A 17625-nucleotide genomic window follows, 5' to 3' on the forward strand; every position below is an offset into this window, starting at 1 on the left:
TCTCAGTAAAAACTGCAGTCTCGGGTCCCTCGCTGTGAAATGATATCGGCCCAGCTCTGCTCTTGAATGCATGCAGGCAGCTTCCACTGATGGAACAAGCCCCAGGCAAAGGGGCAGCCTGAGGCCGGTGCACCACTTAATTCCCGCCCGATGACCCATGGTGGAGTTTGCAAAGTGAACTCCTCAGAGCAGACTGCAAAGCACTGGGATAGTTCATCTCACATTGCTCTTTTGTACATGGTTATCTCAGGACTCAAGAGTTTGTCATTAGTTTTGTCTCAAAGAGAGGTTCTGAAATTGCATTGGAGAGGACTGGACAGCTGCTGGAAGAACCAGGGATCGTACTGCGTCAGCTTTCTTGGGTGAAATCAAAAATTTTCAGTATACAACCTTTCAGCAATCCTTGAATTACAGTCCTGTGACATAAATGTACGGTGCTTTGTCACCAAATTCAGAACACCCCAGACAGACATTCCTTGTTTCCAAAAGGGAGAGGAGGGGGCTGAAAAGTGGGGAAGCCTTTAGGGTAGAAGTTGTTTCACCTTTACAAAGCCAGAACTCTCTGGGATGCTTGTTTGGGAAAACACGTCAGTTTTCTGTTCCTTTCTTCTTTTGATTAATTAGTTTGATCTTGAAAAAGTCAGGGTATGAAAGAAGTCACTTATCTGTAAATCAATAAGACATCAGATAGAACATTTTGGTTTCACCACACTGCTTTCTGTTTTACTTAAAAATAGACTATTTTGTACTTTGTAATGAGTTTTATTGTAATCAGTGAGATGTAAGATAAAGTGTTCTGTATTCTCTTTGGGAATACTGCAATCAGCAGGTTTCATTTCTCATTATGTGAACATGAAATGAAATTGCTCTATTGCATTACAACTTTTTGTTACGACTAATAATGTTGGTGGGTTACGCGCCCGTTAAAATGGACCGTGGTCTCATTCATGCTGCAGTGTGTGTGTACTGCTCAGTAGGGGTCATGCTGGATTCTCTCGGCATGACTGAGGAGCAGGTGGTGTCATCCCTCAGGGCGTCTGATGTATTTGTGACCAAAGTCTCATCCAGAAAGGTGCCAGGCTGCCTCCAGGTAGTGCGTGATCTGTGTACTCAGCATCCTCCCAGTCAGAGGTTCTGGTAGGTATCTTAATACACTGGATAGTTTCAGCCCACACAGAAACCAAGCACAGAATCTTGTTAATCGTCTCCTGGGATGCAGTGTTCTTGGCTTGGCCTGATGGTGAAGTGCGATGCCTGTGTTCATTGTGTCTGGACGTATCTGTGACTGCCCAGCGTGGCAGAATGCCACCAGTGGACAGCCAGGGGCTACTCACATTCCTACATCTCCCTCCTCTGAGCGCTCATTGCACTGGAGGTGCTGTCTGAGCCCAGGTTCTCTTTCGAGGGGCTGCACCATGATTAAGGAGCAGCTCATTACAATAGGCCTTTTAGGGGGCTTGGGTAAAGTTCAGGAAACGTGTCCGTCCCAGTTCTTGGCAGGTCGCCGAGGGAGGTACAGTATGAATGATTGGAGGGTTGTGAATAGATATAATTAGAACTCAAGCTCTTAGCAGTCCTTTCCATTCCAGCCTACTGTCCTGTGTACGCCACTTATCTTATCTCCTTGCGTTATATATCTCAGAGAGCCGACTCTTTGAATTCTGTCTCATTACCATTCTCAGGCAGTGTCAGACTCCTGGCTGCTGCTGCTGCTGCTAAAAGTGACGTCTGGTAAGATCTGTGAGATCAATTTGAGAACGGGAGAATGAAAGGAACGTGGCAGCCAGAAGGCCCTGGCTCTTTGCCTCCACCCTCTCCCTCATTAGCTGCTGTTGCATGAGGATAAACCACAGATAACTGGAGCTGTTTCTGGAGTCCATCGCATAGTGCGAGCTATGGGATGTGCAGATTCCCTGCAGAGCGACAGCTCCTTGCCCCATCTCTGGCTACCATTTTCTTTTAAGAGTAGCAGCCGTGTTAGTCTGTATTCGCAAAAAGAAAAGGAGGACTTGTGGCACCTTAGAGACTAACCAATTTATTGGAGCATGAGCTTTCGTGAGCTACAGCTCACTTCAAGAGGATTGGAGCAGGAGGCAGTATCCTCATCCACCTTAGATGAGGGGCCTGATCCTGCCCGTGCTTTCTGCCAAGCATGCTGCTTACTGTCACAAGCAGTCCCGTTCACGTACATTGATTGTAGGAGTACCTCTGGGGGTTAATGGGACTATTCAGAGCAGGTAAGTGCATCAGTGTGCTCGGTGTTTGCAGGATGGGGCTTAGACGCTGGTGCTGACATTCTTAAACGCCACGTTGAATGGTGCAGCTGTCGTGAGATCAACTGTTCTTGTAAGATTTCTGCCATCTTGGGGTGGCCACATGCTGTCTCCAGCCTGAATCAGATGCCTCCCACCTTTGGATCAGCACCAGAACCAAACCTGTAGGGATGGGATGGAACCTGGGAATTCAAATTCCTGACATTTGGTGAGGAGGGAGGGTTGGATTTAAGTTTCCAGGTCAGGGCTGTTCCTGATCGTAACTGGAGCTGGTTCAAAAATGGATTTCAAACGTTCTGTGAAAATTGTTTGGAATTAAAGGATGAAAAAATCTATATCCATGAATTTGTTTCACGCCGTTCTGGTTCTTTTGTCAAAGCTCAATGTTTGTTCAGTTGTTGAAAACAGAACATTTTCCATTTGTGATGGACAAAGCCTGAAAAATGTAACCACCTGCTTCTGGCAGTAAAAAGGTGGAAGAACCCACCTCCTTCAACAGAAACAAGCTTTGACTACAAAGGTCCAATCAGCTCCAGTTCTGCGTAGAGTAAAAACAGCTGTTTGTTCCCCCAGGGCAGGGGCAGCGGAAGGAGGAGGGGCAGGCCTGCCCTGGTATGCTGTGTGTCAGGGAGCCCACAAGGGCTGCGTTCCCTTCCTTGCGCGCTGTAGAAGAGGTGAGGCCAGCGGCTCGGGGAAAGGCGTTCATTGCCCTGCGCCCGCACCCGTGTCTCTGTACTGTGCTGCGATTCCAGTAAGCTCCATCAGGAGAACATTTTGAAAACACTTAAGTGATGTTGCCTGAAAGTGTGTGCACCAGCTTTGGGCTAAAGCAGTGGACCCTCCTGTAGAGATCACGGCGACCGCGAAACTCCATGTATAGCAGGGCGGTCCTGGGAGCGGATTTGGGCCCAGTCCTGGGAGGAGCCAAGCAGCTGCAAATGCTCTCTGAGGCGGTGGGAGCTGCAGGGTCTCGGCATGTGCTCAGCATCTCCCGGGGTCGGCCCGTTCTTCTGCGCAGTTCCTTGCCTGTGATGGTTTGGGGTTAATCAAGGTCACAGATAAAGTCCACAGTTAAATCATTTCAAGTCGGAGTCATTGTATGTGGATGTCCCACAAGCCACCCTAACCTGACAAGCGCTGGTACAAGATAAGCTGGCAGCGTGTTCCAGAGCTCACTAGACATTTACATGCAGAAGCCATAGAAACATCACTAACCAAATAACCTCCCCCAGAGGACAGGCTGGCTAGTGCTGACGGTTTCTTCGTCCAGCTCCTCAGGCTCCGGCTGCGCAATGAAAGGGTTATTTGCTGTACAGGCCATTTTGTAGACTAGCCGTTTTCTCCGTGGACGGCATTTCCTGCGTGTTCACACGTGATCCAGGAGGGGGGCGTTGATTTCTCCTCCATTCATATTGCCTGCTTTCAGGAAATGTCCTGAAATCAGGATTCTTGTCTTGAATTTGCAGTTTTTCACTCAAGAGCAGTTCTGCTTGCGGGCAAAAACCTGCAAAAGGTCGCCACTCCTCCCCCGCCCCCAAAATGGCAATCCTCTTCATGGCCCAGAAAAGCAAAGCCCGGCAGCTTTCCCGCGTCATGTGTGGGCGGCCTCTCGTGCCACGGGCAGTAGAATGAAGAGCCGGTATGCTGACCATTGTGAATCCCCTCTGCTGAGAGGAGCAAACCCTGCCAGCTCCTCTGACTGACCCAGACGTGGCAGGACCATGCGGGTCCGCTGAATGGGTTGGAAGGTTGGTGCAGTTCCATGCGTGGCTCCGTGAGCCAGGCCTGGGGGTGCACCCAGCACTGCATGAATGCCTCTGCCGTTGTCGCCGTGGGACGAGAACACGGGACCAGAGAGCGTGCGGCTGCCCGAGGCTGGAGCAGTGTGCACGGCCTGAGGGAGGGATCCCCCTGTCCCTGGAGATCCCGTCGCAGTAACTCGGACTGGGTCCTGGGGAGCAGACTGCACCCAAAGTACGTTTGCTCGGGGTGGGGGAGGGGACTAGAGGGCCGGATTCTCCCCTGTGCCTGAGCAGAGCTGAGAGGCGAGGGCAGCAGGGAGCGGGCCCTGGTGTCTGTTAGAGCAGCTGGGGACCTGCTCCAGTTTGTGCCCCTGGAGGATAGGGGAGCTCCACTCCACCCCTCTCTTCCTGGGGACGGTCCCACACGCCCTCGCTCCCCTGTGGCAGGTGTGGGAGGAGGCGGTTACACAGCTCCCCCGTGGGAGGGGGCTTCTCCCGCGGCCAGCTCGGACCAGAACACAGCCCCTGTGCAGTGCCATAGCGACCCGGAGCCGGCAGCCCGTCTGCTCCTGGGCTCCAGGGAGCAAGCTGGCAGCATGTCTGATTCGCCCTTTTCCGACGGGCGTGGCTGTAATGCGCTTGAGCAAGCAGAACTCGCTGTCCCTAGGGCAGGTTCGACCCCACGGCGAACAGCTTTCACAGTCCAGTTGTGCCTGCGTCGCCCTTACGCCCCTCGGAAGTTGCCTTCAGCGTGCGCTCGTCCAGTGAACGTCTGCGGCGGGGACTGCGGCCCTGTGGCGTGAGGACAGTCTGGTCACACCGTGCCCGCGTGACTGTGTCGGACGTGCAGCGCGGAGGGGCTGCAGGGACCCCAAGGGCTGTCTGTGCCTACCCTGCCGGAGTGGTAGTGTCGCTGGGACTTGGCTTACATGCTTACGATTCAGGGCTGTGTAATGATGTGGGCTGGCTGCTTTCCCTCGAGCTCAGGGCTGAGCCCTGTTTCACAGATGGCCTCATGGTTTGCCGTCCATTCCATGCTCCAGCCCCCAGGGATGCGGGGAGGGAGCTGGCTCTGAGCAAGGAGAGCCGACTGGCACGTTTTGGGCTGCGTTTGCAAGTAACACGGGGTGTTACTGTCTGTTGAAGTGGCTGGTCCTGAGCGGGCCTGATTCCCTGGGGGCTGTGGGTGCTCAGAACCGCTCCCTGTTTGATGGCGGTTGGTAATGCCCTCACTGAGTGCCTGTGGAGATGTTTTCGAGTTCTTCAGGATCCCACTCCCTGCTGCCACCTGGGTTTGGAAGCGGAGAATGTGTGGTAGGGGCCGCGGAAGGGAAGGCGCTGTCTGTCGTGGGCTCCGTTTGAGGGTGCACTGGTCGATCGTTTAATAGAATCAGCTGCACCCCAAAGGCCAGGGCTGCTGCTCTTGGTAAAACATGGCCAGCGAGCTGTGTCGCATCCATAGGCATTGGCCTGCCACAGCCCGACCTGTTTGCGGAGGGTTCTCCATGTTCTTGGTCTTGTTTCAGGTTGGAGAAGTCAAGCCAGGTCCGCACAGTATCCAGCAGCAACTTGTTCTTTAAAGGAAGCCGGTTCCGATACAGGTAAATAATGACAGTAAGTAGCAGTTACTGGATATATTTTCAGACACTTCTGGGTGGTGGATGTAGCAGCTTCCTGACTGCATTAAATACAAGACTTTTAGGAAAGTCTTACTGAAAAGAGACTCCTTTGTCGCAGGAGATTTTTGTATCAAAGCATTTCCAGGTAGCCAAGTAACCTAACCGTCCTTTTATATTTCCTTGGGCTTTGTTTTATTTTGCTACGTGTTATTCCTAATTTTATCCCTTACACCTCTCTCACCGCAACAGACCAAAAAAAAAAAAAAATTGAGAGAGTGAGAGAGAAAAAATTGCAGCTGATGTTTAAAAATACAGCAACGCGTTGAAACATTCCAGTTCCTCAAAGATGATGTTCCGTCCTGCATCCGAAGTTTAGAAGTTTAAATGCTGAATTTTAGCAGGCTGTAAGGAACGATCAAAGTGTGGGACACAGCCAAGTGTTAGAGATGTGTAAAGAGGCTCCAAGCATTGTGGAGACATTGGGCCAAATTCTGATTTCACGCACACATGCGTCAGTCTGGAGTGTCGGCTGTTGTTTGATGGTCAGAATCCTACTCATCAGAGGAGAATGAAATTCCACTTACGGAGGATGTGGCATTCCAGGAGGTGGGACGGACTGATTGAACAGGATGTGACCGAAAGGGTTGCTGCCCTTCTGGAACCCCAAACCTGTTCATTTTTAGCAAACGTCTGTCTTTTCTTCTCCATTTGGAGACTGTTTGCCCACAGCGCTCGGTTCCTGTGTGTGAGACTGGAGCAGGGATGGAGTTCTGTTGAAGGATGTACTGTTATTGGGCGGGGGGCAAAGGGGTGACTGTTTATCAGAACAGTAGAAAAATCTCGGCAATAGCCAGAATGCTTTTTCAGTTCTTGCCCTGTTTCTGTTCTTGAACCACTTGCAGTGGCCGAGTTGCAAAAGAAGTGATGGAATCTAGTGCCAAGATCAAGAGGGAGCCCCCAGAAATTCACAGGTAAGTACCATCAGCATCTTCATAGCACAGTCCTGGACACGAGGTGCATTGATCTACGACATCTCACCTTGATTTCAGTCCCGCCTGAAGTGTTGGGAATATCCTGTAGACAGCCAGAGTGTAGCAAGTGGTCTTTCAAGCTGCTTCCTGCACGAGTAGGGCGCATATCACTGCGGTACCGTTCCTGAGCAGAGGTTGGTAGGAAAAGGGCGTTGTTAGCTGGTAAGGACGTTGGTTCACTTCCGTTTTGTCTAACGGTAACGCTGAGCACTTCTTGCAGTCTGGTACTCAAGCAGCACTAGGAGTGGGGCTGGATTCTTTGACTAAGTGAGGTGTTTCAGATCCCAGAGGCTTGTTTAAATACATTGCTAATGAGCTTTGCTGGTGTGTCTAGACAGTGGGTGAAATCCTGGCCCCAGTGAAGTCAGTGTAAGTTTTGCCATGAAGGACATAAGAACAGCCATACTGGGTGAGACCAAAGGTCCCTCTAGCCCAGTATCCTGTCTTCCAACAGTGGCCAGTACCAAACCTTCAGGGGCACTGTACAAAACAGGGCAACCAGCTTCTGACAACCAGAGGTTTAGGGTCACCCCAAACATGGGGTTACATCCCTGACCATCTTGGCTGATAGCCATTGATGGACCTGTTCTTCATGAAATTACCTCGTTCTTTTCTGAACCCAGCTATACTTTGGGGCATCACAGCATCCCATGGCAGTGAGTTCCATAGGTTAATTGTCCATTATGTGGAGAAAGTATTCTCTCCTGTTTATATTAAACCTGCTGCCTATTAATTTCACCAGATGGTGCCTAGTTTTTGTATTGTGGGAAAGGGGCAAATAACACTTTTCTATGCATTTTTCCCACCCCACTCATGAGTGTATAGGCCTCTCTCGTAGCCCCCTTAGTCGTCCTTTTACTAAGCTGACCAGCCGCAATCGTTTTAGTTCTCCCCATATGGAAGCTGCTGCATACCCCGTAACCCTACTCATCTTTGTTGCCCTTCTCTGCACTTTCTCCAGTTCCACTATCTCCTTTTGGAAATGGGCAGCCAGAACGGAACACAGTATTCAAAGTGGGTTTATATGATGGTTATGATCATTTCTGTCTTATTTTCTATGCCTTTCCTAATAGTTCCTAACATTGTTAGCCTTTTTCACCACTGCTGTGCATTGAACAGAAGTTTTCAGAGAACTACCCATGATGACTACCAAGATCTCTCGTTTGAGTGATAAAAGCTCATTTAGACCCTATCGTTATATATGTGTAGTTGGGAATATTTTTTCCAATGTACATTACCATGCATTTATCAATGTTGAATTTCACCTGCCATTTTATTCCCCAGTCATCCAGTTTTGTGAGATCCCTTTGCAATTCATTGCTGTCAGCTTTGGTCTTAACTATCCTGAGTAATTTTGTATCATCTGCAAATTTTGCCACCTTGCCGTTTACCCCTTTTCCATATTGTTTATGAATATGTTGAACAGCACTGTCCCAGTACGGACCCTTCAGTGAACCCGCTGTTTACATCTCTCCACCGTGAGAACTGACCATTTATTCCTACCCTTTGTTTCCTGTCTTTTAACCAGTTACTGATCCAGGAGAGAACCTTCCCTCTTATCCCATGACAGCTTAGTTTCTTAAAAGCCTTTCGTAGGGACTTCATCAAAACTTTCTGAAAATCCAAGTACATTATACTGACTGGATCACCCTTGTCCACATGCCTGTTGACCCCCTCAAAGAATTTTAATGGATTGGTGAGGCATGATTTCCCTTTACACAAGCGGTATTGACTCTTCCCCAACAAATCATATTCGTCTATGTGTCTGATAGTTCTGTTCTTTGCTGTAGTTTCAACCGGTTTGCCTGGTTTCAACGAGCCTGTAATTTTCGGGATCACCTGTGGAGCCTTTTTTAAAAATTGGTGTCACATTAGCTATCCTCCGCTCATCTGGTACAAAGACTTGTTTCAGTGATCGGTTACATACCACAGTTAGTTGTTCTGCAATTTCACATTTGAGTTCCTTCAGAACTCTTGGATGATACCATCTCGGCCTGGGGACTTATTAAGCCAGACTGCGTCAGACCAAAGGTCCATTTAGCCCAGTATCCCTGTCTTCCGAGGGAATGAACAGAACAGGGAATCATCCAGTGATCCATCCCCTGTCGCCCATTCCCAGCTTCTTGCAAACAGGTTAGGGACACCATCCCTGCCCATCCTGCCTAATAGCCAGTGATGGACCTGTCCTCCATTAATTTATCTATGTTTTTTTTTAAAACTCTGTTATAGTCTTGGCCTTCACAGCATCCTCTGGCAAAGAGTTTCACAGTGCTCTGTGTGAAAAAATACTTCCTTCGGTTTGTTTTTAAACCTGCTGCCTGTTAACTTCATTTGGTGACCCCTAGTTCTTGTGTTACGAGAAGGAGTAAATAACACTTCCTTGTTTACTTTCTCCACACCAGTCATAATTTTATAGACCTCTGTCATATGCCCTCTTAATCGTCTCTTTTCCAAGCTGAAATGTCCCAGTCTTATTAATCTCTCCTCATACGGAAGTCGTTCCACACCCCTAATCATTTTTGTTGCCTGTCTCGGTACCTTCTCCAATTCCAATATATCTGTTCTCTTGGCATTGATTTCAGTGGTGCCAGGATGTCATCCAGTATGTCCAATGAGGATCCTTGGTCATCTTTAATCTGCTATTTCTAGTGCACTTGCTTGTGTTGCTTTTTCTGTCGGAGGTTCCCTGAGTGGCGGATATGGGCTCAGCTTCATATTTGCACAGACATTTGCTCGTGACGATACGCCGCAGATTGCAATGGTCCCAACGCAGATTGCAATGTGCCCTTTGCTGACCCACTTCAGTCTCCACCTTCTTCCAAAAGCTTGGGTTTGAAGCCTCGTTCAGTGACGCTCTTCGTCTAGTCTCACTCTGTGCAGATATGTTCTCGTGGTGGTTATGTTGCTGTTCAGCATGTTCCAGCTACAATGTGTAAGAATGTCGTTCTGTAAGTGAAGCTCTCGCATTTTTGCTATGTGTGAAAATCCGTTTTGAAAAAACCCCACAGTCCAGCTGCTGCAGGATCCTAGGATTGACTTCCCTGCCTTTGGTGTTTTTGCCAAAGAGGGCCTGGACTTTTCCGGTTGTCTCTCCTTACTGCTGCCATCTGCCCTCTTAACCTTTTTCTGGTTGCCATTGTCTGTACTCTCTTTTGTGGGATGTTCAGAGGCACAGTGAGACTTCCAGGATCATTTGTATTGTCTCCAGTCCCCATGCCAGGGAGGAGATCCTTCCATGAGATGCTCTCTGTTCATTGTGCAATATAATTAGGAGCCTACCAGATTCACAGCCGTGAAAAACGCATCACGGAAATCTAGGCTCCCCCGTGAAATCTGGTCTCTTGTGCACTTTTACCGTCTGAAGGCAAGGCCTCGTCAGCAGCAGCGCAGAAGTACGGGTGATAATACCGCGACCCCCTACAATACCTTTGTGATCCTCCCATAACCCTCTTTTGAGTCAGGGCCCCTACTGTCACAACACTGTGAAATTTCAGATTAAATAGCTGAAATCATTACAGTTACAATTTTAAAAATCCCATGATTGTGAAATTGACCAAAATGGACCGTGAATTTGGTAGGGCCCTACATATAATATATCTGCTAGCTGCTTCTCCGCTGCATTACACAAGTGTATCGGAGTCACTCAGTTGTCAGGCCCTGTGTGTAGTGTGTGCACCAAGCAAAAGGTTTCCCCAGCATCTGCCTTTGCTGCTCCTAAAAGACCAAAAACCGGACAACCGTACTCCGCTTTAGTTTAGTCTAAAACCACCCTGAGAGCTTAGCTGAGGAAGGGCTGCAGATTTTAGCTCCAAGCCACCATGTCACAAGAACTCATTGAATTAATGTCCATGTGTCCATCCAGCTGTTGCTAAAAGTATCTGCTGATATTTTTGTTGGTTATTCTTTTCCTACCAGACATCACTGAGCTCAGATGGGGCCCCAGCGCTGCCTGCCAAGGAGCGGTGCTTACATCTGGGGGAGAATTGCTTTGCCTGGAGCTCTGCAGAGGCACTGCTGCTCTGTTCCCGGACGCTCAGGGTGGAGCTTTTGCTCCCAGGCATTCACGTGCTTTTGATGGGGCTGAACAAGCAGCAGTTCCAAGACTTCTGCTGACCCCAGGCTGCTCCTCCGGAGCCTGGATTCCTCTGTGCCCTGGAGAGCAGAACAGCGGGCACTTGGTTCGCTGCGCCTGCGGCGTGAGCCGCAAAGACGTAGTTTTGCACATCTCTGGAAGAGACTCGTGGTCTTCTCAGTTTTGTAAGGAGGTTGTTTTCTATCTGGTGTGAAGGGGTGGGGGGACTCCAGTGCTTGAGGAGAGGTGGCGGGGAGTGAATAATTACTTGTTTGAAACACCACTCTCAGCTCCCGGCATCCAGAGCCTGCAGAGCTCAGGAAAGAAGCCAAAAGCGAAACCGTGCCTGCCCACGTCCTGCCTCTGGGCTCTCCACGCCTGATCTGGCAGCCCTGTGCCCGGCTCCTGAGCGGCCTGCAAGGGGAGCGCAGCCCTGTGCATTTTCATTAAGTTGCACCTGCCTGGCTCTTCTGCCTCTCGCTTGGTTTCCTTTTACTAGTCCCTAGGTGTCAGCGCTCATCTCTTTTCTGTTTCTATAGAGCAGGATTGGTTCCTAGCCGCAGCTGTCCTTCCATCACTCATGGGCCAAGACTCAGCAGTGTCCCCAGGACTCGACGGAGAGCTGTTCACATATCAATCATGGAAGGTGAGCTCGGGGCACGGATAACTCTGGCTGTGTTTTACGTGCATGCGCGGTGTTCCATTCCCATTCTCCTCCCTCTCAGGGTGCAGTTAATGATGCTTCAGCTGGATCCATGCTCCTTGTCCCCTCCTGAATGGAGTAATTGCCAGTTAGTGCAGAGAATCCCTGGCTGAGAGCAGAGGTATTCAGCTGCACACTCATTTGTGGCTCACTTCCATTAAGAAATCACCTAGGAGTCCAGTGGATGTTTCTGCCTTACCAGCTAGCAACGTATGTGCTGATTTCTTCTCCCCTTTTCCTCTGCTCCAGTCACCAGTAAAGGGGAGATGTCAGTCAGCACCACCAGGCTGTACCTGCTCATCCACTCAGAAGGGCCTGCTCAGGAAGCATCAAAGGATCTAGTCAAATACAGCAATGGGCAGTTCATCTCCATTACAGAAACAGGAATAGATCTTAGCAGCTTCTTGGCATTAGTCAAAAGAAGGGGACTCCCACGCCAGTGAAATGTGTGGGTGGGTGTGGTTAGAGAGAGCTATATGGACCCCAGGTGCCAAAGGTGGGTACAGATTATTTGGAGTAGTTGACTCTCGGGTAATGGGCGTTTATCTGTGTAATGATGTATATTATATACACAAACGGAGAGCTATGCACATACATAGTTCTATAGGTACGACATACATACGTGTATAGACACGTATAAATATGTATTGCACCAAAGGGAATAACATGCGATTTTGTAAAAATTCCCAGTGGCACAATCTGATGTTCTGTCCGGAGAGCTGTGGACCAGCCCTAGAGGCTCCTGGTGCGTTAGGGAAAAGCACAGGAATGTGGGGCTGGAAAAGACCTCGAGAGGTCATGTGGTTCTGCTGCCTGCACTGAGGCAGGACCGTGAACCTAGAGCTTCCGTGGCCGGTTTGTCCAACCTCTTCTCAGAAACCCTGCAGTGACGGGGCTTCCACAGCCTCCCTACGGACCCCACTCCGGGGCGTAACTAGAGTTAGAAACTTCTTCCTAAGAGCCAATCTAAATCTCCTTGCTGCAAGCTGAGCTGATGACTTCTTGTGCTACCCTCCGTGAGTGGGGAGAACAATGAATCACCAGCCTCTTTATGGAAAGAACAGGAGTCCTTGTGGCACCTTAGAAACTAACACATTTATTAGAGCATAAGCTTTCGTGGGCTACAGCCCACTTCATCGGATGCATAGAATGGAACATAGAGTAAGAAGATAGATATATACATACAGAGAACATGAAGAGGTGGAGTAAGAGGCTAATTAATTAATATCCTCTTTATAACATATTTGATGACTGTTATCACCGCTCCACCCCCAGTTTTGTCTTCTCTAGACTAAACCTGTCCAGTACTTCCAACCTGTCCTCATCGGTCGTGTTTTGTAAATCTCTCGTTATTTTTGTTGCTCTCCTCTGGACTCTCCAGTTAGGGAGTTCAGGGAAGCTGCCGTGGGAGTTTAACAGGCGTTTCTGTATGTGCTGAATGCCCCTGAGCCCGAGCTAGCTGGGGCATTGATTACATGGAAACATATTTCATTAATCACTAAGAAAATATTTACAGGTCACTTACAAGAAAAAAAATGGTTTTGGTCATTAACTCCCACAGAAATCAGGGCTCTGGTATATTGACAGGGTTGCTGGCTTTGTGGCAATTCTGCCCAGCAAAGGATAGATGAAAGGTGTAACAGGTGTTCCCTGGATTTTACGGCAGTGCACTTAGCTGGAAGTACCTGAGGCCTAGGCTTTAATACCACTCACCTAAAACTAACTCTGAATTCTCCCAAGAAATGAGTTCATAGCTTATTATAAGCAGAGTTGAGTGACCAATTCATAGCAAGTAATATGGCCAACTCATTTAGCTGCTGCTTCTCTTTGTGATTTTCTGTGAGCAGCTTTCACATTTCTCAGATATATTTGCTATTTGAGATTATCTGTCAAAAACTTCCTGCAAATGATTCTTAGCCTGGTGGTGGTTCACGAGAAGTTTATTGTGCATATTTGATATTCCAAATGTATTTGTTAGTTTTGATTGGACATGTAGATCACATGATTGTGTCCTGGTCCCTGGTTGGATGCAAATAATTCTTAGAATCAGGCTTCCACTGTGGTTCCTCGCTTGTACTAGTTAAAAGGTGCTTTTGGTGCATATTCCCTAGCGTTCCTCTAAAATCACCGTGTCCATGAACATTCCTGCAGGAAAACTCATTCACTAGAATATTTGAGGAAAGCAAATGGAAGAGGGGGAGGAACACTGCCCAAGCAATTTGAATTGGTATTTGATCAAATATTTGCAGAAATGTTTCCTCTCCACTCTGATTATAATCATAGCATAGGAAAGCTAAAATTGTCACCGGGGCATTAGCTGTTCTTATCTCATAGGGAAGAGTGGTATCGGGAAAAACAACCTTTATTTTAAATTAATTTATTTTATAGACTCAGGACTTACGATAGCAATAAGAACCACTACAGCAGCCCCTTCATTGAGGGGTATTTTCTTGCACCATGCAACCTGATCGGAAAGATGGGGGCTGGAGGGATTGTTGAAATAACGTATCCCGGGTTTTTCTAGAGATGTGTTTAACTGCTCCCAGGTTGCTTTTGTTGCTTAGAAGCTGTCATGACGTAAGGTTCGAGCGCAGGCTAAGTTGAAACAGCACAGTTGTGGAACGGAAGTTTCAGGTGCAGAAGAACAGAGCGGGATTTCTTAGGAACTGGATTTACTGTGTGTCAGATTGCAGTGGATGCTCCATTGTGTTAAGCCATATAACTCTGCTAGGCGGGGCCTGAGCCCTGCAGCACCCCGGCTGCTCCTGGAACCCGTATCTCCTGAGCGCACACTCCACTCTCGGCAGAGGTTTAGTGATGTACAGAAAAGGGAACAGAAATGAGCCCGTGCTTATGGCATAGCCCACGACCTGAGTGCAGGGGCCTAGCGGTACAAGCCTGGTGCGCTAACGGCCAGCATGAGCTACCCACTCCACGGTTGGCATTTTATATTCAGATTGAAGGGCCGTGACTTCCTGTCCTTGGGGTGAGAGACTTCCCGGCCTGCCTTGCTAGCTCTAGTCAGACTCCTTGTGGCGGTATCTGACAAGTGTGGTGGATAACCATTGTGGCCATTATCCATCCCTCCCCACCACTGCTGTCCCGGCACCTTCCTTCTGGGACCTCCCCGGGATCCCCAGGCATTAAGGAATGAAGCTTTGCATGCTTGGGAGGTAGGGATGGGTTGTTAGTTCTGTTAACAAAGAGCCATATTGCGAGTGACCTGCCCAAGGCTGCACAGATCTGGGGACGCAGCCCAGCTTCAGCTCCGTATGGCACCAAGGGAAGCCAAATCCATTGAAATTGTCGGGAGCTACGGAGAGGCCAGAACATTCCCTGGGAACTCGTAGCCACTAATTTCCTCTTCTGAGCCGCTGCGATGGGGCCATGTGTGTCCAGGTGGGATGCTCAGCCCAGGAAGGTTAATGCAGCCTGTTAACAAGCCGCACGCGGCTGCTGCTTGGAGCAGCAGTAACTTCCTGGGTGGGTTTGATGCGCGGTGGCGGGGAAGGTGTGTGCCCGTCAGGGGGCGGCTGGGTGTTGCTGCTGCTAGGCGCCAGGGAGGAGGAAGGAGGGAGCCGAGAGCCAGTCGTGCACAAGGCCAGACATCCCCTTTGCCATCATAGGGACGCAGGCTTCTCCCCCTAGCCTGGGCCATCGGGCCGTGTCTGCTGGGCCGTGGTCCAGGCTGGGAATAGCAGGGCTGCTGCAGGTCAGGCCTGAGCCCCAGCAGCAGAGCAGGGGTGCTGTAGGGCAGGGGGACGAGGGGCACAGCTGGCCAGTCCCCTCCCGCCGGTCTAGGAGGCCGTTGTCGGGCCAGAGCAGACTGCAGTCAGTGCACAGCGGGCGCGCTGGTTGGGCATTTTCCCCTGGGGCGTGGAGTGAACCCCAGGGCCATCGGGGGAGGGAGGGGAGGAGTGAACCCCTTTGCTGCAGTAAGAGGTGCCCGGAAAAACAACCCTCCGAGCAGGACAGGGCTAAACACAAGCGAAGTCCACCCTTGGCTCCAGCTTGACTCATGCTCCCTGGATGCTTGAGAGCCTAATTCCTAATGCAAACGAATTGCACAGGGGCTGGCTGCCTTGGCTGCTGTTCTGTGGTCCGGAGGTTCTTGCCATGTGTCCCGTTAGAAATGGAGGGTGTTGGTGCAGGGAGAGGACCCAGAGGAGGAGCTGCAGGCGCCTCTTGCCTGCCCATCGGCTTAGACACTTCCAGGGCCTGCTGTGAATCTTCACCCCTGGGAACCAACCTAAGCCAGCCGCCCTTCTTCCGCCGGTCATCTCATACTGCTGCTCAGCCTTCTGCTTCTCCACCCCAGCCACTGCCAGCTGCGCTCTGAAGAGCTCCTAGCCAGCGGCCTAGACCCACACTGCTCCCAAAGGAGCTCCTTCCCCCACTCCCGAGCCCAGCCCTCCCGTCTAAGGGACAGAAACGTAGTGCCATAGAACAGAACGTCGGTTTCTCTAGTGATGTTTCATGATCAGCATCTCCCCACACTCTCTTCTGCGGATCGCCAAGACTGGTCATTTATATTGTGCTATCGGGGTGTCTGGTGGTCCACAGAGATGGCAGAAAGCAGGTCCCTACCCTGAATTAATACATATTGCAGATGGGTGCTGTCCCAGCATGCCCCCCCTTGTGGCCTGGGATGGCCATGTATGCACCCTGCCTCAGTTTCCCCTGGGTTCTGAGAATAATCCCTTTACACCCAATATCTGTAAGAAGAATATGCCCCCTCATTTGGGGTAATGTAGTCATACTAACGAGCTCCCCTTTTAGATTCAGGGGTTCACAGCCTTCTTTAGGAGCTGTGTGTTTCCAGGCCTGGCCCCTGGTCACTGACCCCCCCCTTAATATTATCTGGAACATCTGTGATTGTGTTTTGCACACACAAAACCTGCATTTGTGCGTGCCAGACAGATCCCAGGCAGGGAGATTCTGCTCTGCACATGCAAACCTATGCATGCACAGGTGTGAACACAGGGACGGTGGCCTGCTGAAAATGTGGCTGCGGGCCTGACGCCGATCTCTTATGGCAGCAAATCCAGAGAAATTCCCAGGAAGACGGCAGAGCTACGCCAGTGACAGTGAGATCAGAATCAGGCCCTGGCTTCTCGGCTGCCGAGGGACTTTCATTCCCAGGTTTCTTCCGGGATTCACTTAAAAACCAACTAAAAACAATCGTTTTGAATTGTCAGGCTAACGTTTGTGTGGATTAAGAGAACTGCAGCTTGCTTTTAAGGTGGCTGGTAGCTATTTACAGTCTTAGCCCTGGTGTAACAAGGTGATGGCCTAGGAATTCCCTTGGTTTCTTCACAACCTGTCTGCAGAGACAGGAATCCCGCATAGGCAGGGCAGTGATAAGGCCCCCTTGCCCGACCACTGCCCTTACCCTTCCCGGACCGTTGCTCTCTTCTGCCCACTTTGGAGAGAGGTGGCTCCCCGGCTGGGCGAAAGCCTGGCCCAGGTCATATTTACTAGCCTGAAGGCTGCTGGGAGCTCCCATTCCCAAGCCTTGTGCACCCGACCTTAGCCCGGGGCTTAAGAACCAGACCTTAGCCCCAGCAGCCAGGGAATTAGTTGTATTTTAATGCTTCCAGGTACATAAAGCCGATTCAGTAGCAAACAGCTCGTCCATGCTCTGCTGTCTCCCAGCGGTTGGCTGGCGGGGCGGGAGGGGACGCTTTGGACCAGAAACCCTGCATTTTCAAAGCGGGCACGGCCTTGTAGCCTGGGAACCTGTGCTAACGGGGATGAGAGGTGCGTGACTAACCCCCCCCACCAGGCATTCCTTTGATAACTTACCCTAGCTGGCCCTGTGCAGAGGGGAGGGGGTTGTTCCCCCAGGGCTCCCCCATCACGACAAAGAGCTAGTGGCAGCTTTCAAATAAAAACGAACAGAGGAACGGCGGAATCCCTGTCACTAGCGCCCAGATGCTCGGTGGGAGTCCTGGGCAGCGAAAAGATTCCTGCAGGTGAAAGCGAAACCTCTGCTCAGTCTATCGGCTTCACTGAAATATCTGCCTGCTGACTGAAAACAGCCCTTCCCAGTGACAGACAGAGCTGTGCTCCGGTGGGAGGGGAAGGGCATCCCGGCCAAACAGATCCTTTCCTTCCCGGGCAGCAGCTGATGATGCCAGGGAAAGGAAACGGTGGTGTAAATCCCAGGGGATAACAGGTGTGTT

At 50.2% G+C, this 17625-nt stretch overlaps 1 protein-coding gene across 7 annotated transcripts in view; it reads left to right on the top strand.

Annotated features, from left to right (window-relative positions):
- Window positions 1-17625, top strand: part of FRMD5 (FERM domain containing 5) — a 319313-nt gene that overhangs the window by 271905 nt on the left and 29783 nt on the right. For 6 of the 7 annotated variants that reach the window (XM_037910121.2, XM_043523261.1, XM_037910124.2 and 3 more), the window contains 3 exons: window positions 5542-5616; window positions 6537-6605; window positions 11277-11383. In XM_037910121.2, coding sequence (XP_037766049.1) covers window positions 5542-5616; window positions 6537-6605; window positions 11277-11383 — 251 coding nt within the window. Of the gene's footprint in view, window positions 1-5541; window positions 5617-6536; window positions 6606-11276; window positions 11384-11689; window positions 12114-17625 lie in introns of those variants that run through there. The other variant, XM_043523262.1, reaches the window with a different exon arrangement.

Source organism: Chelonia mydas, chromosome 10, assembly GCF_015237465.2.
Source record: "Chelonia mydas isolate rCheMyd1 chromosome 10, rCheMyd1.pri.v2, whole genome shotgun sequence".
NCBI lineage: Eukaryota > Metazoa > Chordata > Testudines > Cheloniidae > Chelonia > Chelonia mydas.